This window comes from Notolepis coatsorum, assembly GCF_963971535.1.
Source record: "Notolepis coatsorum genome assembly, chromosome: 4".
Classification (NCBI taxonomy): Eukaryota; Metazoa; Chordata; class Actinopteri; order Aulopiformes; family Paralepididae; genus Notolepis; species Notolepis coatsorum.
In genome coordinates this window covers 176084095-176111681 of record NC_140168.1, presented here as the reverse complement: position 1 = coordinate 176111681, position 27587 = coordinate 176084095, and the positions used below count along the sequence as shown (strand labels likewise).

Here is a 27587-nt window from a genome sequence, read left to right as displayed (position 1 = left end):
AGCACAACCCCCCCCCCCCCCCTCTCCTCTCCCAGGGGGTAACAGGCTAGCTGACCCTCACTACAACACACACACACACACACACACACACACACACACACACACACACACACACACACACACACACACACACACACACACACACACACACACACACGCGCACACACACACACACACACACACACACACACACACACACACACACACACACACACACACACACACACACACACGCACACACACACACACATCCTAGTGGCACCACCTAGCTCAGCTGTCCGTCACAGAGCTGACACAACCACAACACCTCTCGCTGCAATTACACTGGAGAGCAGCGCTGTGCCTCCGCAGCTCAAAGGCAGAACCCGCTGTCACACAGGAGGAGAACCCGCTGTCACACAGGGAGGAGAACCCGCTGTCACACAGGGAGGAGAACCCGCTGTCACACAGGAGGAGAACCCGCTGTCACACAGGGAGGAGAACCCGCTGTCACACAGCCAGGAGAACCCGCTGTCACACAGGCAGGAGAACCCGCTGTCACACAGCCAGGAGAAAGCGGTGTTGCACTTTTATAATTTTTTTTATATAAAAATAAAAGTTTTTATTTTATTTTAATTTAAATTCCTTTGTGTGAGGTGCAGGAGACAGGCGCTAACTTCCTGGCCGCTACGTCAGCATCTCCGTCTCTCTCTCTCCGTCTCCCACCTACTCTGTGTGTTCCCTTCCCTACGGCGCCCCACTGGGATTGTTTTGGGATTCACCTATTACATCATTGTCACCAGACAGGGCACGGGCACAAAACACCCCCCCCCCCCCCCCCCCCCCTGTACTTTCCTGCCCCACTGCTATGCTATACAAGTCTCTCCCCGCTGCTCTACTTCATCATGGTCTGTAATGCAGACACGTCAACAGTGGCTGACCTGACAATTAGGCCAGTGTCACTCCAGCCAAGGTGCTCTCTGCACTCTTGGTTTGGGATTAGTGATGGAATTATTTTTGTTTGTTTGCCAAGCTATCCACGTGTAGCTACACTAGTGTCGCCAGAGGGGAAATATTAAATCATTGCCCTAGACTGAGGCTTAAAATTACTGTCTTGAGGAAAATTATCGTTTGTAAGTCATAACCCATAGAACAAATAGGTGTAGGGCTACAGTGGGAGGCGAAAATTATCGTACAGAGGGCAAATAATTATTGTATTATGTGGTAACACTGAGCTACACTGACTACAGCATAAAAGTAGTTTGTTTGCTACTTCTGAGAGTAAAATTGTATCTATCCTAAAATAGACAAGAGGAGAATCATGATCATTGAATGAACCTCTCAAACTCCGCCCTCTTTTCTTGATCCTCCAATCACAACCATTGTGTCCCGAGTCAATTACCACTCCATTCCATCTTGATCTATAAGCCCTACTAGGTTAATATACCATCTATAAGCCCTACTAGGTTAATATACCATCTATAAGCCCTACTAGGTTAATATACCATCTATAAGCCCTACTAGGTTAATATACCATCTATAAGCCCTACTAGGTTAATATACCATCTATAAGTCCTACTAGGTTAATATACCATCTATAAGTCCTACTAGGTTAATATACCATCTATAAGCCCTACTAGGTTAATATACCATCTATAAGCCCTACTAGGTTAATATACCATCTATAAGCCCTACTAGGTTAATATACCATCTATAAGCCCTACTAGGTTAATATACCATCTATAAGCCCTACTAGGTTAATATACCATCTATAAGCCCTACTAGGTTAATATACCATCTATAAGCCCTACTAGGTTAATATACCATCTATAAGCCCTACTAGGTTAATATACCATCTATAAGCCCTACTAGGTTAATATACCATCTCTGTCAGCCCTACTAGGTTAATATACCATCTATAAGTCCTACTAGGTTAATATACCATCTATATAAGCCCTACTAGGTTAATATACCATCTATAAGCCCTACTAGGTTAATATACCATCTATAAGCCCTACTAGGTTAATATATAATTTATAAGCCCTACTGGGTTAATATACCACAGGTATTTATGTATCACCACCAGTGATGTAAAAATAGTCTGCTAGCAGATTTTGCATTCCAGGTGTAGTGAGCCAGTTCATTCCAAAACACACCTGTTGCGTTGTCATATCCAGGACACACACACATTACTCAAACTTGCACATGCACACTCGCGGACACACACAGACACACACACACACACACGTCACCAGACCCATAAACTGCTATTGTGTTTATGAGGTCACCATGTTCACACTAGACACGGATATACTCTCAATCATGCATGCAGTCAGGCACACACAACAACCACACAAATGTCCAGCAGCCACCAGTCATTCCTATGACTGTGTGTAAAAGGAACAGAAAATTCCCCCATCTCAAACCCCACCCCCTTTTCTTGATCCTCCAAACAAAGTTTGTCCGTGGGAAGCAACAGCTGTGATCGGAGAATCAAGAAAAGAGGGCAGGTTTTGAGATAGGGATGGCTAGTGTGACGTCATTATGTTCCCGCCAGTGATTTCCGTGTCCATCTGCTTGCGATGGCCGAAGAACAAAACCTCCTCACATTTTTGAGAAAGTGTTGTTTTCGTGTTGTTTTCTCGCAGAGTGCAATTTTTTTAAGGATACCCAATACAATACTGTTTTTGGACTATATTACTATATTATATGTTAACAATACCAACCAGGTATTAGTGCCTCACAAAGTGCAGATATTAAGTATCCCCCCACTTTTTATGCAGATAGGAGGTTTTGTTCTTCGGCCACTCCCACGCCAAGATGTCACATGTCAGGAATCTAAGCAAAGCGGCTTGATTTAAGAATCATTCTTTTGCATTTATGACACGGTTTGGTAGAACATTTATTATATCTCAAGAATTCTTGTCAAACGACCCCCGAACTAACGGTCTATACTGTTCAGTAAAAGTAATTGGATGGTACCTCTATCGGTCAATATACCATCAGTCTATACTTACTGTACATTTATATGTATAATATATAAAAGGTACAGTCCAATCAGTATCAGCGCTGCGATGGAAGTGGAGAACCGGCGCGACAGCCTCCCTGCTGCTCATCTACATGATTCAGCCACTTGACATGCAGCGTAAAGGAGGCCGGCAGGCAAGAATTCCACCTATCAATAGACCAGAGAATGGAGCCGTCTGTTATCCGACCACCTGTCGCAGCTGTGAGAGGGAAACCTGCGCCGCGCTGGGAGTCGCAACACCGTACATTCTCTACCCATTACCGCACTCCCCCCCATACCTCCCCCAATTATTGTGCCAAATAACAGACCCCACGTAAATCAAGGTAGCCTCTCACTTGGAAATACCGCGTGATTGTTGCCGTGTGGCCATTTTCACATACTATTAATAATGCAATGACAATATGACATCATCGTGTAGTTGCAACCTCAAAGGTCCACGGCTTGTTTTTAATAAAGACGTGAACGGAAAACGTAACATCAAAGTAAGCTGGATGAGCGTGACGTCTCGGCACTAAAATAGGTTATAAAAAGACATTTAAAATAAAAATAAAAAGACATCTAGGCTACCCGTCATAGAACTGTGAACTAGAATGGACGTGGGGAGTACAGCTGACATCGCGTCCTTTGTCATCCCGGGGAACGTGTGATGTGGTCGTGTCTCATGTAAACAACAGTTGGCCTGAATTCCAACTGGTGTACTTAAACAGCTAATATTATAGTGATACGTCTATGGAGGGGGGAGGGGGGGTTACAGCATACAACAGGTGTGGTAGACATGGTGGTGCAGCTAGCCCCTCCTCACCAACCCTCCCCCTCCCCCACCCCATCTTCCTCCCCTGTGGGTTTTAAATATCCCTTTCCCACAAAATACTTGAAGACCCGAACGTGGGTGCCTTGGGGACGCTTTGGGACGGTGACATAAGAGACACCCCCCTCTCTAAAGACTCCCATACGCCCACGGTCACGCCACCTCACTTCTGGTTCCACCCCCACGGCCCCCACCCGCCCACCCATCTATTACATAGGGCTGAGCCCAAACGTTCGAACCTTTGTTCGTTACGTTGGCATTCGAATTCTAAATCAACATTCGAATAAACAAATTTTTTATTTATTTTTTGAGTTATATTCATTAAAGAAAGTTGATTTAATTGATTTAGTTGGGCTGGGGCTTCTCCCTGGGCTGGGTCTGGGGCTGGAAAGTTGATTTAATAAAAAATAAATAAAAGACTCATTTGAGGATTTAGTTTGAGGATATTTAAAAGAAAAAAAAATGAATATATATAGCATTTCTTTCATTTAAATTTTTTTATTATTAAAAACGAAGGTTCGAACGTTCGTTCGAAAAACCCTGACGAAGTTCGAATCCCAAAAACAGGCTTCGGGGACAGCCTTTTACATCATAAACGGATAGAAAGGAAGTGCGTGGGGAGTAATTGTCCCATCAGCGTTCCACGTGTCTGTAGGTCTCTGGGTGACCGAGATGAGGATGACTTGTGTTTATTTGAGGATAATATGTGGCTATTCCGAGGAAATACGCGATACGATCCGATTTTTTAATCACCTGTTTTTGAATATGGTGGTAGCGTAGAGGTCAGACACTAAAGAAGCCAACGTCCTGAATCAGTGTAAATGATAATCAGCCAACGTCCTGAGTCAGTGTAAATGATAATCAGCCAACGTCCTGAATCAGTGTAAATGATAATCAGCCAACGTCCTGAATCAGTGTAAATGATAATCAGCCAACGTCCTGAATCAGTGTAAATGATAATCAGCCAACGTCCTGAATCAGTGTAAATGATAATCAGCCAACGTCCTGAATCAGTGTAAATGATAATCAGCCAACGTCCTGAATCAGTGTAAATGATAATCAGTGCCAAAAGAAGCCTCCTCACAGATGTGTAAGAAGCCTAGAGGAGGTATAATACGGTTCCCTTCCACCTCATACATCAACCACATGGAGACAGGGATCAGAGGACCGGCATCCCTTCAGAAGCTTGATGACATGAGGCCCATTGGGCCCGGGGGTCCAAACCCAAATACGGTATTTATGTCTCTGTTTAGAGGATCAATAGACTACAGTAGGACAACGGCCTGTGTGTGTTTGTGTGCATTTATATGTATTTGTGTGTGTGTGTGCGCACGTGTATGTGTGCCAACCTTCTGGCAGCTGCTGATGGGCACAAGGGATTCCAGAACAGGTGACACACCTGACAAGTCAAGCAATAGCCTTGAATACCACACACACACACACACACACACACACACACACACATGCACACACACACACACACACGTTTGATAAGGTGACTAATGTGCACTGCCGCTGAACTGTGGAGTACTCTGTGTAATGACATGAGTTCTACAGTGCAGCACATCAGTGGTTTATTATGTAATGACATGAGCTCTACAGTAGTGCAGCACATCAGTGGCCAATATCTGAACAATGATGTATTTGACATGACGGTGAGTCACAGTAAACAGTAGCTGGATCAATGGAAACCCCAGGTCCACAACTGTCCATGTTCACACTGCGGCTGTCTTGCTCTTGTGTCATGCTCAGGTTGGGATTCTTAATTCCACCCATGTGAATGTGGTCAATTGTCAGGTTGCAAGGGAGATTATGACGAGGAAAACAAAGACGTGCAGGCGACAGGCTGAGCCCAAACGTTCGAACATTCAAATTCTAAATCAACATTCGAATTTTTTATTAAAAAGAAATATATATATATATATATATATTTTTTTTTTATATATTTGTTTCTATTCATTCTGTTTAAACCAATGGGGTTTTTCTTCACATTTGCAGATAAAGATTAGGCTACACTAATATTATAGTATTAAATTAAATATTATAATATTTTTTTAAACTGATTAGTTATATTCATTAAAGAAAGTTGGTTTAATTGATTTAGTTGGGCTGGGGCTTCTCCCTGGGCTGGGGCTGGAAAGTTGATTTAATTTAGACTAATTTAATCAGATTAATCACTTTATTCAAATTGAAGATTTATTTTGAGGATATTTATTTATTTTTATTAAAAACGAAGGTCCGTTCGAAAAACCCTGACGGAGTTCGAATCCCAAAAACAGGCTTCGGGGACAGCCTTAGGTACAGTAATACTGTTCAATACTATAGTATTAATAGTGAGATTGATACATTAAATCATTCATTTATCGACTCCACCTGCGTTCAACACATCGGAGGTTTCATTTAAGTTAGGAAACATTATTCCGTTCCGTTCTGGTCACTGTGTGTGTATGTGTGTGTGTGTATGTGTGTGTGTGTGTGTGTGTGTGTGTGTGTGTGTGTGTGTGTGTGTGTGTGCGTGTGTGTGTGTGTGTGTGTGCGTGTGTGTGTGTGTGTGTCACACATCCTCCTGATGTGCTTTTATTGCCAATGTGAGAGGAGTGAACAGAAGAGTGAACAGAGGAGTGAACAGAGGAGTGGACAGAGGAGTGAACAGAGGAGTGAACAGAGGAGTGAACAGAGGAGAGAACAGAGGAGTGAACAGAGGAGTGAACAGAAGAGTGAACAGAGGAGTGAACAGAGGAGTGGACAGAGGAGTGAACAGAGGAGTGAACAGAAGAGTGAACAGAGGAGTGAACAGATGAGAGAACAGAGGAGTGAACAGAGGAGTGAACAGAAGAGTGAACAGAGGAATGAACAGAGGAGTGGACAGAGGAGTGAACAGAGGAGTGAACAGAGGAGTGGACAGAGGAGTGAACAGAGGAGTGAACAGAAGAGTGAACAGAGGAGTGAACAGAGGAGTGGACAGAGGAGTGAACAGAAGAGTGAACAGAGGAGTGGACAGAGGAGTGAACAGAAGAGTGAACAGAGGAGTGGACAGAGGAGTGAACAGAGGAGTGAACAGAGGAGTGGACAGAGGAGTGGACAGAGTAGTGGACAGAGGAGTGAACAGAGGAGTGAACAGGATGCCTGAATGCCTTCTACAACAGAACTTTGTTTCCGCGTCTCTGATTGGCCAGGTCATTTCTGGTCATGTGACATGTACGCCCAATCGTGGGACCGCAAGTTTCTACACTGGTTAAGCTTAGGCGCTCTTTCGAAGTTGGTTAAAGGGGAACTATTTTACTATTTCTTTCACTATTTGGGCACTTTTACACAATTCCTGTGAGTCTATGGAACACCTCTGTAATATATATATTTTTTTTATTCATTGTTTTGTATTTCTAATCAAGTCCTCAAAAACAGCATTTTTCTACCTCAAGATTTCGAGCTGTTTTGAGCCTGGGCTCCTAAACCACTGCGCCGGGCCTGCTGAGCGTCGTGTTCGCCTGAACATTAACATGCAGCAGTGACTATATGACATCACATATAGGCACATTTTCAAACGACTCAGTTCAGTGAGGGTGAATATTGTGAGAGGAGAATTGGAAGAATGCACCAATATGAGAATTTTGAGACATAGATCATATTAATATAAGTTCACATAGCTAGGAAACAATGCTAAACACTCAAAAAGGCCATTTATAAGATAGTTCCCCTTTAAGGTTAGAGTTTGTCTTAGAGCATGGCGATAGAACGCCTGCCCTGATTCCGACGGTTAAGCTTAGGCACTCTTTCGAAGTTGGTTAAGGTTAGAGTTTGTCTTAGAGCATGGCGATAGAACGCCAGGTAGTTTGCAGGCTGTTAGACCCGGAAATAGGCGCAGAACTTGCTGTCCCACGATTGGCGCACATGTCACATGACCTGGCCAATCAGAGCGCAAAACTCGAACGCGGAAACGAAGTTCTGTTGTAGAAGGCATACACGCGAACAGGATGGAAACACAGGGCGGGAGTTACAGACATCATACTAGGTGACATATCGGAGCAGGAGTCTGATTGGTTCTTATTCACCGCAGGTGACACTATATAAAGACACACTGCACCTACATGAGGGTCCGCCCTCTCTTTCTCAATCCTCCAATCACAACCCTTGCATCCCTCGGAAAGACACAAGGGGACCGTAGTGCCAAACAGCACGATAAAGTCCTTCCTGGTTTAATGAGTCCCGATGGCCCAGTGATTGACGAGCAGGGGGATAATTTGGTTTAAGAGGTTGTGAAGGATTTATAACCATGTGCCTGGCCCAGGGGGGTGGGGGGTGGGGGTAGACAGGTTCTGATTTCACCAGGCATGTTCTTTTTCTGAAATAAGAGGTACAACAGTCCAGGCAGACCTAGGATCGGATAATTCCAAGTCGACAGGAACCCTGGCCATGAGGGATTATGTTCAACGCTGACCCCAGGGTCATCTGCGGTGCGCACAGAACTGCAGTATATTTCCCCAGCGGTTCATTTCACTAAAAGAGCATGACATTGGGGAACGTTAGGAGATTCCAGCAGGCAGGACCCAGAGACGGTCTACTGCGCTCTACATGTTAGCTTGAAACCATTTCAACCCAGAGACGGTCTACTGCGCTCTACATGTTAGCTTGAAACCATTTCAACCCAGAGACGGTCTACTGCGCTCTACATGTTAGCTTGAAACCATTTCAACCCAGAGACGGTCTACTGCGCTCTACATGTTAGCTTGAAACCATTTCAACCCAGAGACAGTCTACTGCGCTCTACATGTTAGCTTTAAACCATTTCAACCCAGAGACAGTCTACTGCACTCTACTGTACATGTTAGCTTGAAACCATTTCAACCCAGAGACAGTCTACTGCGCTCTACATGTACATGTTAGCTTGAAACCATTTCAACCCAGAGACGGTCTACTGCACTCTACATGTTAGCTTGAAACCATTTCAACCCAGAGACGGTCTACTGCGCTCTACATGTTAGCTTGAAACCATTTCAACCCAGAGACAGTCTACTGCGCTCTACATGTTAGCTTTAAACCATTTCAACCCAGAGACAGTCTACTGCACTCTACTGTACATGTTAGCTTGAAACCATTTCAACCCAGAGACAGTCTACTGCGCTCTACATGTACATGTTAGCTTGAAACCATTTCAACCCAGAGACAGTCTACTGCGCTCTACATGTACATGTTAGCTTGAAACCATTTCCACCCCAGGGGGGTCTGTGCTCATCCACAGTAGCTGATGTGCTAAATCACCAGGAGGATTGTATTTTGAATATTAAAATACATTCAAATAGGGCTGCAATTAACAACTATTTTGATCATCAATTCATCTGTCGATTATTACTTTGATGAATAATGAACGGTTTAAATAATATATAAAAACATAAAACACCAACCACAGTGTTGACAGGCTTTTCTCCACATCATATGGCTTTAACAACACGTCATGGAGGTGCATCATAACATAGACCCGAAAGATTTGTTTCCAACTATTTAAAAATATATATATAATCTGTTAGTTATTGCAGCTTTACACAAACTACGGTATATCTTAACATTTGGAATCGTGGCACAAAATACAATCCTTGTAACAGCCCGCTAGATGAGTATGTCCACGACAAAGCCCCGTTCACCTAAAACTGTTCCTGGGTCGAATTCTCTGGAATTTCCTCACGCACTCTACTGTCAATATTGTGGTCAAACAATTAGCTCTATGACACTGTATCTCAGCTACACACTACAGCCAACTAGCATGTTACATTAACCCTTTCACTACCACACTACAGAAGGTTAACCTTTCACTACCACACTAGACGGTTAACCGTCTGTAGTGTGGTAGTGAAAGGGTTAACACTTTGCTGTGTGGCAGTGAAAGGGTTAAACTTCTGTATTGTCGCAGTGAAAGGGTTAACCATTTTGGTAGTGTGGTAGTGAAAGGGTTAAAACCCCGAAACCAGTCGGGATGTGGATTCACCCCAACGCACCACCGCTGCAGATTATTCGTGTTATAACTCATTTCGTTTTCATTTGAATCTTTTCAATTTTGCTGTGAACATTCTTGACCCCCTAGAGGAAGAACCCTATTGTTTCCTCTAGCGCCACAATCAGGCAAAACATTCACATTACAAATTACTATATCTCCTGACTCGTTAGACGTGGTTCCCTGTGGGCAATACATTTGCCATACAGATGTATAAAGTCCGCCATATTGGATTTTGGCCATTTAAAATGTTTGGAAACTTTTTTCTACTATTCCTCCTCCTGGGCTGTTCAACTGATTCTCATGGGACTTGCTGGGTGGTACCTAGGGATCAATGTTTATAAGACCGCCAGATCCAATAGAATTTTGGTAAAACACATGTTAAACAGGAAGTAATTTGCACCAAACTTGGGCATATGACGTCTCGCATCATTTGGCCTCACAATGGTGCCATTATCACAGAACTAAAGAAGTACTCCTCAATGGTTTGTCCAATCATGATGACATTATAAATACGTTGTCCCTTTGTGATATGTTGTTGTTGTTGTACTTGTTATTAACTCATTCAGCGCCAGTCATGATGATAGTCGGGTTGCCATCGCTTGAGCGCCAGTAGTCGGATTGTAATCGTTATTTCTTTTATTAGCGATAAAAGATGAAAAAAGTTGTAGAACGCGCTCACCTCACTAGACTTGACACTGGGTGCTGTAACCTCTAATATCATACATAAAAATAGGGAAACAATGTCCAGGCACGCACTCCAGGTTTTTCCAAATTTATTGGCAGCCTGTAATCATGACGTTTCGGTGTGAACACACCTTCTTCAGAATGGCTTGCAATGCATGCAAGCCATTCTGAAGAAGGTGTGTTCACACCGAAACGTCATGATTACAGGCTGCCAATGAATTTGGAAAAACCTGGAGTGCGTGCCTGGACATTGTTTCCCTATTTTTATTTTATTAGCGATATCCATTCATTTTCATCCATCCAGCCTGATGTTATCGTTGGGAATGGGTCTGAGCTCGCAAAAGGGCAAATACCGCCGCCTACGCCTTCCAGTTGGTATTGCACCCCATTGGGAATGGTCTAGTTTCTTTTCTGGGACAATCCAAGCCGTGCGGGCATGGTTTAAATACTCAGGCGAGGTAGGCAAATACACGGATGCATCTGCGAGGCCCCCCCCCCCCCCCCCCCTCAATATGCAATGCTGTTGAACGTGGCACGGACCTCCGCGCCCAGTACTTCAAATGGCGATGAGATAATTGGATTATTTCTTTTGCATTACATCAGATACAAGGTAAGAAAACTATATATAAATTTGATCGTTGATCTGATATGTCTTTCTACCGCGATCGCGGCTGTGTGTGTGTGTGTGTGTGGCTGTGTGTGTGTGTTGAGGAGGCTGCGGCGGAGCCCCGCGGTCCAATGCTCTTTTCATGTATGCACGAGAAAGGATAATACTGATAATCTAGCGTTGATTTCAGGAAGATACGATAATCAGGTGAAAAATTACAACGTGTTTAGTGTATTCCACTAAACCGCTATTATCCGTCTTTCTCAGGAATTACTCAGAGGCACCCAAAGTTATACTCGTATTCAAAAGGCTATAAAACGGAAATGTACCAATGAAAAAACAATCCGTTTTGTACATGTTGACTGGATGCAACTAATTGATAATCAACTGGTGTATTAGACGCATAGCTTTTTTTTTTTTTTTTTTTGCATTTTTACAGCTTTATTGGTCACGCAGGACCGACAGAGGAGAGGGCGAACGGGAGGAGAGGTGGGGAGGACATGCGAAAAATAACGACGGGAGCTGGGATCGAACCCGGGTCGGCCGCGTAGGTGCGCGAGGCACTATGGTATGGGCCACAAGGGCGTCCCTCGCATAGCTATACTTTAAGATATATTTTAAGGACTCGCAAATCTCACAGTCCCCCCATTGACTTAGAGTGGTGGCGCACTATGATATATGGCGGCGCTGAATGAGTTAAGGGTCCAAATGTGTCATTGGGGATTGGAGGCACTGACAGTGTGAGTCTAGATTGCAGTGGCTTATTATACTGGTAGAACATAGTAATAGTTCTTAAAACCCAAGTGATTCCAGATTGACCAATGAAGCCGCTAACATTGCTTAGTGAACGTTAAAAAGCGGAAAAAGAACGAGCACAATAGGTTTCCTTCCATATCATCTCAACTGGCTGATAGGGAGGGCAGTCGTCGGTACATATTCGCTGCCCTTCATTTGTGCTAAGCTAGGTTAGCTTGCCGCCGGATAGCTTTCTACTGAAGGCACAGAGAGGAAATTGTTATCTATCTTCTTGTCTGACTCTGGAGACCACAGTAAGCGCATTTCCCATGACGCCCCGCTCAGCTACTCTTGGCAATCTGTTAGAATTGAGCAAGCTACCAGTTTATGTTTCTAAAGGTCATGAGAAAATTGAAACCATATCACAATTTGTGAATGATTTTTTTACTCTTCGAAGATCTCAATGTTGTTTTTCAATCTCAACGTGATCCCCGACGACCCCTCCCCTGACTATGAAATAGAACTGAGAGACTTGAATGCGCTGTGATGACTTGGAAAGTTCTGTAGGTGTTGAATTTGTTCATCTGTTCCTCAGTGTCTACTCTCTGTTGTTTCTGGGACTGTAACTATAACCATGGAGCTATTCACACTCTCATAAAAGATCAAAGGTCTTCGTTTCCACTGCCAGCTCTGGAGCCAAGGTGAGAGGATGAAACCGAAGACCAGGCAAGGTCCAGTGCAAAGTAATACTTCAGTGAGTCTACAGTGATCACTTACTGTATGCAACACCAGCTAAGGTTAGAAATGCTTCATGAAAACCACTTCTTTGGACCCTCAACGTCGAAGCTGGGACTTAAAACCGCAAATTCTGTTTTGTGTGGTACAGATAAAAGTCTTCCGATACATCAGAAGTTGTTGTAACCATTTCAAACACTCGTAATTACTGTAAAAACACGTTTCGCAATTATGCCACATCAATGTGGAATGCCCTACCCAAAGCTGTAAAGGAATGTGAATCACTACCCACTTTCAAAACCACTCTCAAAGAGTACCTACGGGAGACTGCAATTCGAAACTGGCCCCTACAAATGTCCTAACCTAGTTGTACAGTAAATGACCAAGTAATTGCTTTGTCAATATTCTAATGTACAGTGTAAAATGTGTGTGTGTCCCCTACCCAACCCCCCCCCCCCCCACCTCCAATGTACAGCCCTCACCCAACCCACCCAACCCCACCCCACACACCCAACCTTCTCCAATGTACAGTTTTTATGTCAAATGCATATACTCTCTTTTTTAGACGCTTTTTGTATCACAAACAGTACTGTATTTGTAAATCTGGTATGTCATAAATGTATAGATGTAGCAGTACTGTCTATCTGTATGTCATGTATGTCATATAATGTTATGATGAATTGAAAATGGGGGACCTTGATGTAAACAAGACGAAAGTCTTTCTCTGGTCTGCATCCCCTTAACAATTGTGTGTATTGAGCCGTACTGTATTGTACCCATTCTGCAATCTGTTAATAAAATGTTCAATCAATCAATGAATTCAATCAACGCACACACACAAGTCAAGATATTGGACTGCTCTGATCATATCCAAGATGGCCACTCTTCTAAGCCCGTCAATCAACATTTCTACTTTCACTCGCTGGATTGTGACACCTCGGGTGTATATTGTGCTTGTGTTTGCCGTTACATGACGATGAAATACCAGCCATGCAGCCTTAACTCCCCTCCCTGCTGTTACACCACATCAAGGTCCCTTTAATACACACACACACACACACACACACACACACACACACACACACACACACACACACACACACACACACACACACACACACACACACACACACACACACACACACACACATACACACACACACACACACACACACATATAACCAATGTAATGTACTGTATATATAAAACATACTGTATCAAGAAAGCATCTTTACACTTGCGTGTGTGTGCGCTGAACACACTCCTCAGCCCAGAGGCCTGGAAGGCTCCTGTGTTGCACTAAAGCAGTTTATAGAACCCTCCCTACATGGACACAGCTTCTGGAATAGCAACTGCTATTTGATCTGACTACAGGCTCTCTCACCTCTCCCCTTACTTTTACCCCCTGTATACACACACACACACACACACACACACACACACACACACACACACACACACACACACACACACACACACACACACACACACACACACACACACACACACACACACACACACACACACACACACACACACACACACACACACACACACACACACACACACACACACACACACACACACACACACACACACACACACACACACACACACACACACACACACACACACACACACACACACACACACTCAAACTTCTTGTAACTCACTACAGTAATAATGCACTCATTTATCGTTGAATTCATGTCATACCAGAATCTTCTATGCATTATATAGAATGGAGGATGTTGCCTGAATGTAATGTCAGAAAGGGCCACCTTGTTGGTGATATATATATATATATATATATATATATATATATATATATATATATATATATATATATATATATATATATATATACAGGTGCAGCTCAATAAATTAGAATATCATGGAAAAGTCAATATATTTTGCTGTATTGATGCAGTAATTTGTGCAAAAGGAGCCCCAACCAAGTACTGAGTGAACATACATGAACATACTTTTCAGAAGGCCGACATTTCTATATAAAAAATATTTATGTCTTATGTTATTAAGACTCCAGTCACCCGAACAACTGCCTCTTTGAACTGCTGCGGTCAGGCAAGCGATACCGGAGTCTCAAGGCGAGCACAGAAAGACTCAGAAGAAGCTTCTATCCCCAGGCCATCAGGCTGCTAAACGAACAATGAACACTACACAACAACAACCATCAAACGCACATAGCACACACATCCACACGCACACACTCACTTTAAACAAACACACTGTAGCACCCACTCCACACACTTTATAGCACACACCCACTTTAAACAAACACACTGTAGCACCCACTCCCCACACTTTATATTTATTGATGAAGGATTGCACTACAACTCGTACACCTTACTGTAAATTGTACCTAAATTGTACCTCATCCCATTTCTGCTTTGCACTATATAGTACTGTACATTAGTACACTGCATAGTATTGTATATTATATGGTAACTCAGTTACGTCTATTCTGCATCGAACATTGTACATATGTCTATACTGAACACTGTGACCTCATTTTCTACTTCTAAATTACATGCTATACTATGTTATTTGATACTATCTTGTCTAGCACAGTCTCTGGAGCGTAACAGTAAGAAGCATTTTGTATGAAAGTATTCTGTACTTCTGTATGACAACTATTAAAGAAACTTGAAACTTGTTATTCAAACTTTCTGAGATACAGAATTTTGGGCTTTCATGAGCTGTAAGCCATAATCATAAAAATTAAAACAAATAAAGGCTTGAAATATTTCACGTTGTGTGTAATGAATCTATAATCTGTGAGAGTTTCGCTTTTTGAATTGAATTATTGAAATTGAATAACTTTTCCACGATATTCTAATTTATTGAGCTGCACCTGTATATATATATTTATTTTTTTAATGTATAAACGTGGTAACTATGGGAAGTAATTAACTATGAATACTCAACATTAAATATTCACGTATAGAAGAGTGTAATGGTAAGGTGTGCACACTGTAGGTTCTGCGAGTGAAAATATGCCAGGGTTCAGAGGTTGCACGGGTAGGGTGACTGCTCTGGCACCGGGATCACATGACCCTGACAGGATGAATCATGGGTGAGAATATAAGGTGTCCACCCCCGTTGCATCCTGGGACTAGCCGTCTGGGTTGCCCCCCTCGGAGCTGCCACAGGAGTCCGCTTAGCAATTTCCTCAACTCCTGGTCAAAGGTTAGGATTTGAGGAAGTTAAAGGTGGATCTAGAGGTTAGTGCTTGGGGAAAAACTCATCCCTGAACAAGTCTTATTCTCTTATCGTCTCTAACGTCATGTCATCTGTGCAAGTGGAGACTTGGCTGATATCATGTAACAAAGACACGTTCCATTCGCTGGTGGACATTTTTATCCAAAGCTTCTTACAGTATCATGACGCATGCATTGCTTTTGTTTTTAGCGCCACACTGGCAGGGTTAGCGCCACACTGGCAGGGTTAGCGCCACACTGGCAGGGTTAGCGCCACACTGGCAGGGTTAGCACCACACTGGCAGGGTTAGCACCACACTGGCAGGGTTAGCGCCACACTGGCAGGGTTAGCGCCACACTGGCAGGGTTAGCACCACACTGGCAGGGTTAGCGCCACACTGGCAGGGTTAGCGCCACACTGGCAGGGTTAGCACCACACTGGCAGGGTTAGCACCACACTGGCAGGGTTAGCGCCACACTGGCAGGGTTAGCGCCACACTGGCAGGGTTAGCGCCACACTGGCAGGGTTAGCGCCACACTGGCAGGGTTAGCGCCACACTGGCAGGGTTAGCACCACACTGGCAGGGTTAGCGCCACACTCAACCCACTGAGTTACAGGATCGTCTGATACATCACTATTCTGCAGAGTGTTTCCATTAGAAAGGGAATGTAAGGTAATTTCAAGGCCAAAAGCTGGCATGAGACTCTTAACACTTTGATCGCCATGGGTTAAATTCATAATTTACCATCCCTCGCCAGCTCTATTTGTCTATGGAGAAGTTCCCCTTCTTTGCAGGGCTATAACTTTTTAAATTCTATTGCTACATTGCCATTATTATGGCCCATTCAATGTCCTATATGTATTGTTCAGGGTGTAGCAACGTTAAACTTTTTCATTCACATATTCATACTAAAATATGGTCTAAAGTATAAGTATGTTTTTATCGTTTTCTGCAGCTTTCTTCAGAACGTGATTTATAGCCCTAAATGCATTATATTGATGATGAAATACAGTTTGGTAGCGATCGGCGCAAGATGAAAACTTTCAACTGGACGTACTTCTAGAATGATCTACGTATGATCTGATGATGACCGGATGGGCGGGGGATCGTTTATAATTCCGTGGGCAGCGTTAGATGATTCATCCAGAGTGGGTCATATGTTCATCATAGCAGTTTATATGGAATAGGTTAGAAAATAACGCTGAATCTTACCGTATGTTCCTCGCGCCGTTGGACGATCAGCGTGGAGTAGAACGTTTTCGATTATGGGATGTTGATCCTGATGAACCATTTCCAGGTTGTATAATACTATATACGTCCAAATAACGTTGTTTATTGAGTTAGGGCGAGCGATTGATCATCCAGTGTGTTGAGATGGAGTCCGGCTACCGATCGCGAGTGCCCGGAGCACATATAGATGGGCACTTCCTGTTTGGCGCGCCCCTCCCTCTTGGCCGATCTGCCGATCGGTCACCAGATGGCGCTCTCGAACCGTTAGACAGTTGAGTGGAGCTCACCAGTACATCTCAGGGCTCCAGAAAGGAAATATGATTTCGATGACAGATTTTTGAAATATTGACATCAAAGACGAGTTACGGCGTCTTCGGCAGAATGAGCATGGCTCCGAATGACGTGTATACTCGTCCGCGGCGGTTAAAGTGTTAAGGTTTGATGCATATCTCACAGAAATTGTGTCGGAAAAAAGTGTCATTCTAATTCAAGAGGTACAGGGGTTGACAGAGGACAAATCAAATGATTTGCTATGGAATTCTTTTTCCTTTTACTCTATAAACAATTGTGTTAGCATTCGTACGATGTATATAATCAGCATGCAAAAGAAACATGGGCTTTAAAAGATTAAAACATTACAATTTGAAGTATCCCACATATGTCTGTCTGGGGTTTTGTTGCACCAAATGACACAGAATCTCATTGACAGGATTCTCAACAGGCTTCTTGAATACATGACCTTTGACATCTCACATAATTATGGCTGGGTGTCGTTCTGCCATTTTTTATCAAAAGTGATACCTGTTTCGATACCTTACTTTGCAGAGTTTTGTGTGCTGTGTGAGCCAATCAGAAGCTTTGTTACATTGTGGCTGAACAGAAGACATTTCATATTTTGGAACAGACATGCTTATTGGCTCACTGACACTACTTAGGTGTGACACCACATTTCGATAATATTAACACAATTAGATCGATAAAAAGTTGGCTATAAGATTGCACTCTGTGAAATGTAGGCAGTAGTTTAGGTAAATTCAAAAGTAGTGTAAATGCGTTTTCAGGACACAAAACAAACGCTATCCTGATGATTATATGTCAAATCTATGCAAATTGTTACCTTCATATTTTTTTTTATACGAATTTGACTGTCTGACAAGACATGAAATCAGTGCTCCTTTCTGGCTTCATTACAATTGGCGGAGTCGATACATCTTAAAATGAGATTATTGTGATTAGAGTAGAAGAGATTAGAGTAGAATAGATTAGATTACACACAGTACCTCAAGATCCCAACTGGTCGACATAAAAAGGGATACCAGGCCTCCATCAACTGATAAGAGATAAGATTTCGTATTATAAAATAAGAATATATTCCAGGGTGCTCCAGTAGCACACCATGTTACCGCGCTGCGTCGCGGAACTCCGTGCTGCGTCACGGATCTGGTTGACTCCGAGTTCGATTCCCGGACTCGCCGTCATTTGCCGAATGTCTCCCCCTGCTCTCTCTCCCGTTTCACCCTACAACTGTCGGTCATGCTTGACCAGGAAAGCGATAAACGCTAAAAAATAAAGTTAAAAAAAAATATATATATATATATATTCCAATTAACTATATAGCACAAAATTATGACGATCGATGGCACTGCATTCGGAATAAAAATAGAATAGAACCGAATAGAATGAGACAAACAATAAAGAGGATGGGTGGGTCAGTGTCATCATGGAAACGTTCGACAATGGCTTCCCCCCGTTACCACCGGGAGACACCGCGTGTTGTGAGAAGCGGCGTCGCGTCCCGGCGGCGAGCGTGACTGTCCCGTGAGGACGCTGGGACCCGTCCGGAGACACGACCACAGGTCTCGGAGACATGTCCCACGTTCAGTGTAACACTTTGTAACAGTGTGTGAGGTAGTTGGAAAACAACCAAAGTGCAAAAAAGGTTGTCTCACGCTCACGCCACCCGAGCTGTGTTCTACGACATTTAGCAGTAACTGTATCATGCCCTATGCTAAATTAAATGAAAAATTGGATGCAGTGATACCCCTGCATCATTCATACACAGTGCACATAATCAGTGTCACTCAGAACAGTCCCTTGACTTCTGGGGCCCTAGGCAGAAGGATCATTTAGGGGCCCTAGGCAGAAGGATCATTTAGGGGCCCTAGGCAGAAGGATCATTTAGGGGCCCTAGGCAGAAGGGTCATTTAGGGGCCCTAGGCAGAAGGGTCATTTAGGGGCCCTAGGCAGAAGGATCATTTAGGGGCCCTAGGCAGAAGGGTCATTTAGGGGCCCTAGGCAGAAGGGTCATTTAGGGGCCCTAGGCAGAAGGATCATTTAGGGGCCCTAGGCAGAAGGATCATTTAGGGGCCCTAGGCAGAAGGATCATTTAGGGGCCCTTCGGTTTTTTACCTTAAATCAGGGTGCAGCTGTTTAGACATTTTGCCGTTGGGTTGAAATTATGTTTGACATGACGATTTACCCCTCCGACTGACTTCTCTGTGACCAATTAACGAACAAATTAAATAATTCCGCTACCGATTCGGCAGACATAGGTCGGGCCCCCCCCCCCCCCCCCCCCCACGTTAAGGAAGGCGGGCCCTGAGCGCCTGATCTTCCCAGTGGGCAGGACGGCCCTAACCGGTGTTGACGGGAAGTGTCCGTTTCACACCTCCTTGGAGGCCCGAATGTCAACTCCATTTGATCAGCATGGACGGCTGATCCCCTGTGTCCCACATACAGTACATTCACTGTACTCGGTGGCTAACGCTTCACCGAGCCAAGGAGGCTGTTGTAAGAGGTATTTATAGGTTACCGCTAGTGTGAGCTACACTAGGCCGCCCGTCATTCAGTTAACCGGTTAGCAGCTGCAGTGGCAGACGATGTGAAGTCGCCTTACTCAAATCAAACCACACGATAGACCGTTCATAGTGTGTTCATAAGGCCTGTGTTTTTTATTTAAATTGTTTTTGTATTACTATGCAAACACCAAAAACGAACTGGACTATGAAATACACAGAAGGTAGCCTATTCCTTTATATATATATATGCAAATTATATTCTGAAGATACTCTTAAGCCATACACAAGGAAGGCTGAACATTGTTTTTTCTGACCCATAACCCTCAGCCCCTTGTAGGCTATAGATAGAAGCCTTGTAGGCTGCGCAGCAGTCTGGGTTTTCTTGGGGGGTCTGAGAGTTTATCTTTAAACAGCTATTGATCCCACAGGCGTGGATCACTACCTCGGCCTTGTGAATGCAGAGTAAGACTCCCGCTAAGCTGTTGGGGCGGCTCCGAGCAAAGCGTACGTCAATAAGCTTGCATAGTGTGCGTAAACACCCACTTGTGTCCCCCAGGCTCTCGATACAGCTCTGTCCACCTCTCTCTCTCTGCACAGAGCCCCTTGAGGATACGCTGGACCTGCCCCTGCCACGCTGCCTTTCACCCCCTGGCTGCGCTGCCTTTCACCCCCTGGCTGCGCTGCCTTTCACCCCCTGGCTGTGCTGCCTTTCACCCCCTGGCTGCGCTGCCTTTCACCCCCTGCTCTCGCTGCCTTTCACCCCCTGCTGCGCTGCCTTTCACCCCCTGCTCTCGCTGCCTTTCACCCCCTGCTGCGCTGCCTTTCACCCCCTGCTGCGCTGCCTTTCACCCCCTGCTGCGCTGCCTTTCACCCCCTGCTGCGCTGCCTTTCACCCCCTGCTGCGCTGCCTTTCACCCCCTGCTCTCGCTGCCTTTCACCCCCTGCTCTCGCTGCCTTTCACCCCCTGCTCTCGCTGCCTTTCACCCCCTGCTGCGCTGCCTTTCACCCCCTGCTCTCGCTGCCTTTCACCCCCTGCTCTCGCTGCCTTTCACCCCCTGCTGCGCTGCCTTTCACCCCCTGGCTGCGCTGCCTTTCACCCCCTGCTCTCGCTGCCTTTCACCCCCTGCTGCGCTGCCTTTCACCCCCTGCTCTCGCTGCCTTTCACCCCCTGCTCCCGCTGCCTTTCACCCACTGCTCTCGCTGCCTTTCACCCCCTGCTCTCGCTGCCTTTCACCCCCTGCTGCGCTGCCTTTCACCCCCTGCTCTCGCTGCCTTTCACCCCCTGCTGCGCTGCCTTTCACCCACTGCTCTCGCTGCCTTTCACCCCCTGCTCTCGCTGCCTTTCACCCCCTGCTGCGCTGCCTTTCACCCCCTGCTCTCGCTGCCTTTTACCCCCTGCTGCGCTGCCTTTCACCCCCTGCTCCCGCTGCCTTTCACCCCCTGCTGCGCTGCCTTTCACCCCCTGCTCCCGCTGCCTTTCACCCCCTGCTGCGCTGCCTTTCACCCCCTGCTGCGCTGCCTTTCACCCCCTGCTGCGCTGCCTTTCACCCCCTGCTGCGCTGCCTTTCACCTCTCGTCCGACAACACGACACATATCAACCTTTTTCCCCCACCGCTCTCTCGTCACTCTCAACATGTGTATATCTATTCTTTTTTACACCCACGCGGTGTGCGTGGTTACTTAGATACAATGCCCTCTTTTGCCCCCCCCGCCCCGCCCCGCTCGTCTGACAGACAACTGTTAGCAGCTCCTATTAAATGATGTTCCCCCTCAAGGGAATCATAGTTTTGCGTTCCGTACAAGAGTTGACCTTATGATACACCAATGTCACAATTTACAAGTCAGACCACATGCAGGGACCCTGTGATCTATTTCCAATGTCTCCAGTATCAGATTCGACATCACTGTGTGTTGACAAACACTTTAAGACTTTCCACTGAAACCACCAGGACAGTGAGGGGAACAGGTGGGGAACAGGTGGCCGCAGGGTTCCCTTGCAGATCCCTTTCACTGCAAAATGATGCTCCGTCTATAATCGTGGGATGATATCAGCGGCTTAAGCCGCTTTTTGCGTGCCGCGAGGTGCAACGGGCTACAGTGACCTGACGCCAGTCCCTGGGGATTAAGAGGTGAACTCTTGCCAGGAAGGCCCGTTCGGCCGCGGGGATTCCACCACAACGGTGTCACGTTATATCGTCTTACGTTAAGATAAGTAGATCATAAGATCATAGAAGAATAAAGAAAGAAAAAGGGCTACCACCCTGGCACATTGGGTAGAGTTGGGGCCTGACGAGAGAGAGGGGGGGGGGTAGAGAGAGAGAGAGGGGGGGTGCACAGTGAGTTGAGGAGTATTTTTAGGTGGATGTTTATTTGCGGGTCTGTGAAACCAACCCGGGGTATATATCTACTAGCCCTGCCATCTCTCTCTCTCTTTCTATCTCTGCCATCTGTCGAGGTCTCTCAGGCTTGTCAGGCGGACGGGGAGCTCCGGTGCTTTGGCTGTATGAGTTAGGGGGGAGGGGTGGGGGGTGGGGGAGCGGATTTTGCATAGAGAGACAACTTCTGCAGATTCACTGGAATTGCCGTCATCTGGACCGGAACCTGCCCGTTACACCGTCTCTGCGCTGTGTGACCCGCGGGGCGGCTTTTCAGAACGGAAATGTTCCATGATTAACATTGTGCCCAAAAATAGGAACCCTTTAAATGACATGATGAATCTGTCCCCGACAGGTATTTTAAGCCTGTGACCTAGAATTGACTGTCAAGAAAAGATCATGTCCAGGACTTGTAGTTGTTTAGTTCCAATGAGCTGATATATATCAAATCCAATATGGCTCATGGCAGCAAGAGCGCTCAGTGGTCCCCTGATCAATAAAAGATAATGCATCTGTCAAACAATAATGACTAGTTACTAATCCCTTTGACGGACAGAATAACGTGATGTTGGGTGGCCTGTGCACATAGCATGTCAACATTTAGCCATAAGGCTGTATTGACTTACTATTGTGGTGTGGTGTGGCTGTCCAAGTATAGGTGGAGCAGACGTCACCCCTGCTGCTCAGTGACTTTTAGCTCTGACAGCTCATTAAACGCACCTGTCACTGACTCGTCCCACACGGAAAGGCCAGCTGATCGCCAAGACAACGGCTGGGAACCCCTCCCTCACACTAACCAAACTGTCACACAGTGGAAGTCATGAGAATTAAGAGACTAAAGAAAATGGGGAATTGGTGTTATTTTATCAACATGCGCAATATTCTTTTGAGATTTTATTTTGTCACGTTCACAATATACCGGCGTTGACTTCCCATGCAAGTATATAGGCTGATTTCATTTATGCAGCTCTCGATGTTAGATAGATAGATAGATAGATAGATAGATAGATAGATAGATAGATAGATAGATAGATAGATAGATAGATAGATAGATAGATAGATAGATAGATAGATAGATAGATAGATAGATAGATAGATAGATAGATAGATAGATAGATAGATACTTTATGTGTGTATTCCTGGTTGGTGGAGGGCGTTTTGATTACTTCTAGGTGGGCTTAATAGTGATGAAGCTAGGGCGTAAAATGCACGACCCCCCCCCCCCCCCCAGGGTGTTTTATAGCTTATCATTCAAATCATGTAAGAGAGGACTGTGTTTATATTTAGACAGTCTTCGCGAGGCAGCCGGGGGGGTAACTGAAAGACAACACTGAGAAAGTTGCACGACTTAAAATATCTGCTTGCTCGCACAGCTTCCAGCGAGACTGGAGGCGCCAGGTGCGAAGATGACTAATGGGGACTCTTTCCAGAACAAGCAGCTTCCCAGTCGAGTTATTTTGTACAGTTGTAATAACACTTTTAACATTTACCAGGTTTTGTGGGGCCCAGTCATTGTCGGGACTCCGAATCCATTCATACAGTTGACACGTTGAAAACACACACAGAAACATACACTAACCTACTTTAAGAGCCTTCAATGGCTGGACAGCGAGCGCGCCGTGCGTAATTACGCAGAGCGCACGCATTGGCACCCGCGGACTCGGACCCTTACCTTCCTCTGCTGTTTCTCCCAGGCGGGGTCCAGCAGCAGGTCTCTGTCCCAGTCGTCCTCTTGACCCATGTACTGCAGTTCCTGCATCGTGTACATCGACATGTTACTGTAACTCATTTGCGTTTCGACAGCCGTCATCTTGCCGTCAGTTCTCAGGGCGTTTTACGTCCCCCTCCGTTTATAGATAGAAAAAAAAAAGTTTCAACGACGACGGGGTTGTCTGTGGGCCGTGTGTACAGGAACCTCCTTTGGAGAGAGAGAGAGAGAGAGAGAGGGGGGAGAGAGAGAAAGAGAGAGAGGGGCTGCAGAGACCAGACTCCACTGGTACGAGGTGTCTGTGCGGACTCGGAGGTGTTGCTCCCACTACCAGAAGACCCTGCTGGCCGATGCTCCTTTCCTGGTCAAATGTGACACACGTGACCGCACCCCAATATGTATGGGTGTCGGGTTCTGACCCTAAAAAGGTGTGAGAGGCGGGGCCGTTGCCCGGGGACTGGGTACGCAGGCGTGCGAGTGGTTAAAATTAATGTCAATCACGCCCCTTGCCGGAGCGAGGTTTTTATGGCAGGCGCGATGCACCTGTTGCAGTTAGTAAGTCTCAATGGCAAAACCAGGCCTTGGAATCTATTCAGTGTACTCACAACTCTTCATAGCACAGAGTTAGAACTCACCGGTTCTCTACTTTACGGACATTTGAGCCTCGAGTGCACGGTTGCAGTAGTTCATAATACTTACAAAATCCATATGCTTGATTGATTGATTGAAAATTTTATTAACAGATTGCAGAATGGGTACAGTACAGTACAGCTCAATACATACGATTGTTAAGGGGATGCAGACCAGAGAAAGACTTTCGTCTTGTTTACATCAGGGTCCCCCATTTTCAGTTCATCATATATATGACATACACGACATACAGATAGACAGTACTGCTACATCTATACATTTATGTCATACCAGCTACAAATACAGTACTGTTTGTGATACAAAAAGAGTCCAGAAAAGAGAGTATATACATTTGACGTAGAAACTGTACATTGGAGGAGGTTGGGTAGGTGGGGTGGGGTTGGGTGGGTGGGGGATTGTACATTGGAGGTGGTTGGGTGGGTGGGGGAGGGGTTGGGTAGGAGGGGGCCTGCATAGATCATGGCTATTATATTACAAGTATTAGTGGCGATTTTACCACTGGGGCACCAGGGGCACGTGCCCCCCCCTGAAATCTCAGGTGCCCCTGAGGTGCCACTCCAGATTTTTTTTTTTTTTTTTATATAACCCTAATTAACCTTACTGTCATCATGCACTTGTCCTAATATACTAACCTACACTGTAGCACTCAACACTTTGATGAACATTTTTTAATTTTTTTTTATTATCTTTTTCCCCCTCCTTCTTTTTCCGATTTTTCTCCCATCCCACGGTTAGTCGTTATGCCAATTCCCAACCCCCTTCCTGGTTGTTGCGCACACCCCCCTACTGTTGGTCCGAGAGGCCGGAGACTGTCACATGCTTTCCTCCGACGCATGTGCAGCCAGCCGGCAGCCAGCCTGGCAGCGCAGATTCTCACTGGGAGAGTGTAACGTGTGGAAGGTCGCACTACCTCTCTCCAGATCCTACCCTCGCTGAGCAGGCACCCCGACCGAACTGTAGGGGTCGCTGTCCACAACGCCCAGGACCCACCCACGGCTCCCCTCCCCCTAACTCAGCCAAACGAGTTAGTATAGCGATCAGCCCGAGCCAAGGCAATGCTGACTCTACGGGAGTCGAGACCGCAGCCTCTTGCATTGGTGACGAGCACAATCTCCGCTACGCCACCTGACTGCCTTGATGAACATTGTTACTCAGCTGATAGAGTTGTGCCCTTCCTGATGACTTGTCGCTTTGCCCCCATTGAGCCCCTGCCCTAAATTACTAAATGTATGTGCCCCCATTGTGCCCCTGCCCATATTGGCACAAGCGGATGCAAATTTAAACCAGTCCGTAGCACTCTGGTTACAGTAGTTACACAGGGGACTATAATTTGCCGGCGCGGAAGGAATAAAGGATACATAACCTGTCAAGTTCAATGTCACAGCTGGTGTCGAAATGATTGACAACCATTGTAGGTGTAGCCAAGGAGCGCACCACTCCAGCACCGATTGCAATTTGGAAGTGCAACGACGACAGACTGAGAAGCCGGGTGCACTGCAGATTCAGTCAGAACAACTTCAAGAAGACAAACTTACCTCACTGCTTTCATGTTCAACCCAGATTCGGCTCAAACAAGGGACTAAACACGTTTCGCAATTATACCACATCAATGTGGAACGCCCTACCCATCCGTAAAAAAAACTTTAATCCCACCTTCAAAACCGCTCTCAAAGAAAGACAACGTGCACCTGGGCCCTATTCCCCGTACCTGGTTCAACTAAGTCGATCAAAAGTCCCATTATCCAGATTCAATTAACCTGATGTTTGAATCCGCGCTTTCCCTGTTCCTCGAAGGTGGATTCAGTCTCGTTAATTCGAACCAGACTTGATGCTCAGGATAAGTGCACGCGGCCGCCTCAGCTGAAAAGACAGCAGGTGTCGATCGCAGAAATCCTGATTTTCTAACGGCATTGATTGATTGATTTAAAACTTTATTAACATATTGCAGAATGGGTACAATACATACGGCTCAATAGCCTCGCTGACAAGTTAAATGCATAATTAAATCCCTCATTACCCCAATCAATCAGATTATATTTCTTTAAATGTGCCTGATGGCAGTAGGCTTAATGGAATGAATAATCGAATGAGATCTATTGCTAGCGAAAATAATTAGTTAAACTCTTTCAGAATAAGTAGATACAAACAAGCCCAAAGAGTATCTAATTGATACGAATTAATAGATGCTTATGAGGATATCTGCACTGTATGCGCTCGGCTTAGGTATTATGTACTTTATATATAAATACAATTTTCAAGGCGCGACCCCCGAAATAACAGAGAGGCTTGGAGCCGGCTATACAGTTTCACTATTAATCAGGTTTTAATCTGTTTCGGACATAATCCATATGCATTGAATTGATTAACCTTTGGTTTATACCAGTGACGCATGTTCATCATCAGATAACAGTGCTTGAACAGATAAATGCATTTTCTCAAATGCATTAATGTGACGTCAACGGCTCATTCAATTGCTCAAATCCGTCAAACAGCGCATCTCATCAGACATTTTAATCCCAGTTACAATATCACAATAACGTGTGAGTGATGATACAATTCAACAATCCTCAGATTCCTCGTAATTCATAATCCACAAAGACCACAATCCACGCATAGACACTTCAATTTTATGCTTGAATGAAACACAATCCGGGCGCTCCATTAGGCAAATCTACAGCGGAGAATATGAAACTAATCAGAGTCAAACGGCCGATAGGTTTCATTCATTAAAAATATCCCCGCAGGATTCACATTTGCAATGCGCCGTTATTAAAATAACCACATGCAGTGTGTATCGCGACTCCGAGCGCCGTATATGACGTGCATTCTTTTATTTAGGACAAAGTAAATCTATAGGCTGAATATGATTTATTATCAGCATTTAGGTCTATTATTTTACATTTCAAAAGCCCCCTCTAGGAAAACGAAGCACAAAAACATAATTTAGAATGGTATAATGCAGATCTACACTGTGGTAATTATTTCAGGAAGCGAGCTGGCACTTCTTTGCGAGGGCGTGGCCATGGTTTATCCAGCTAA

The 27587-nt window shown here is 45.1% G+C and overlaps 1 protein-coding gene across 1 annotated transcript in view; it reads right to left on the bottom strand.

Annotated features, from left to right (window-relative positions):
* Nucleotides 1-24241, bottom strand: part of actn3b (actinin alpha 3b) — a 66777-nt gene extending 42536 nt beyond the window's left edge. Inside the window, exon 1 of the mRNA XM_084312553.1 lies at nt 23862-24241. Coding sequence (XP_084168679.1) covers nt 23862-23999 — 138 coding nt within the window. The 5' untranslated portion in view covers nt 24000-24241. The remainder of the gene's footprint in view (nt 1-23861) is intronic.
* Nucleotides 24242-27587: the final 3346 nt, after the last annotated feature.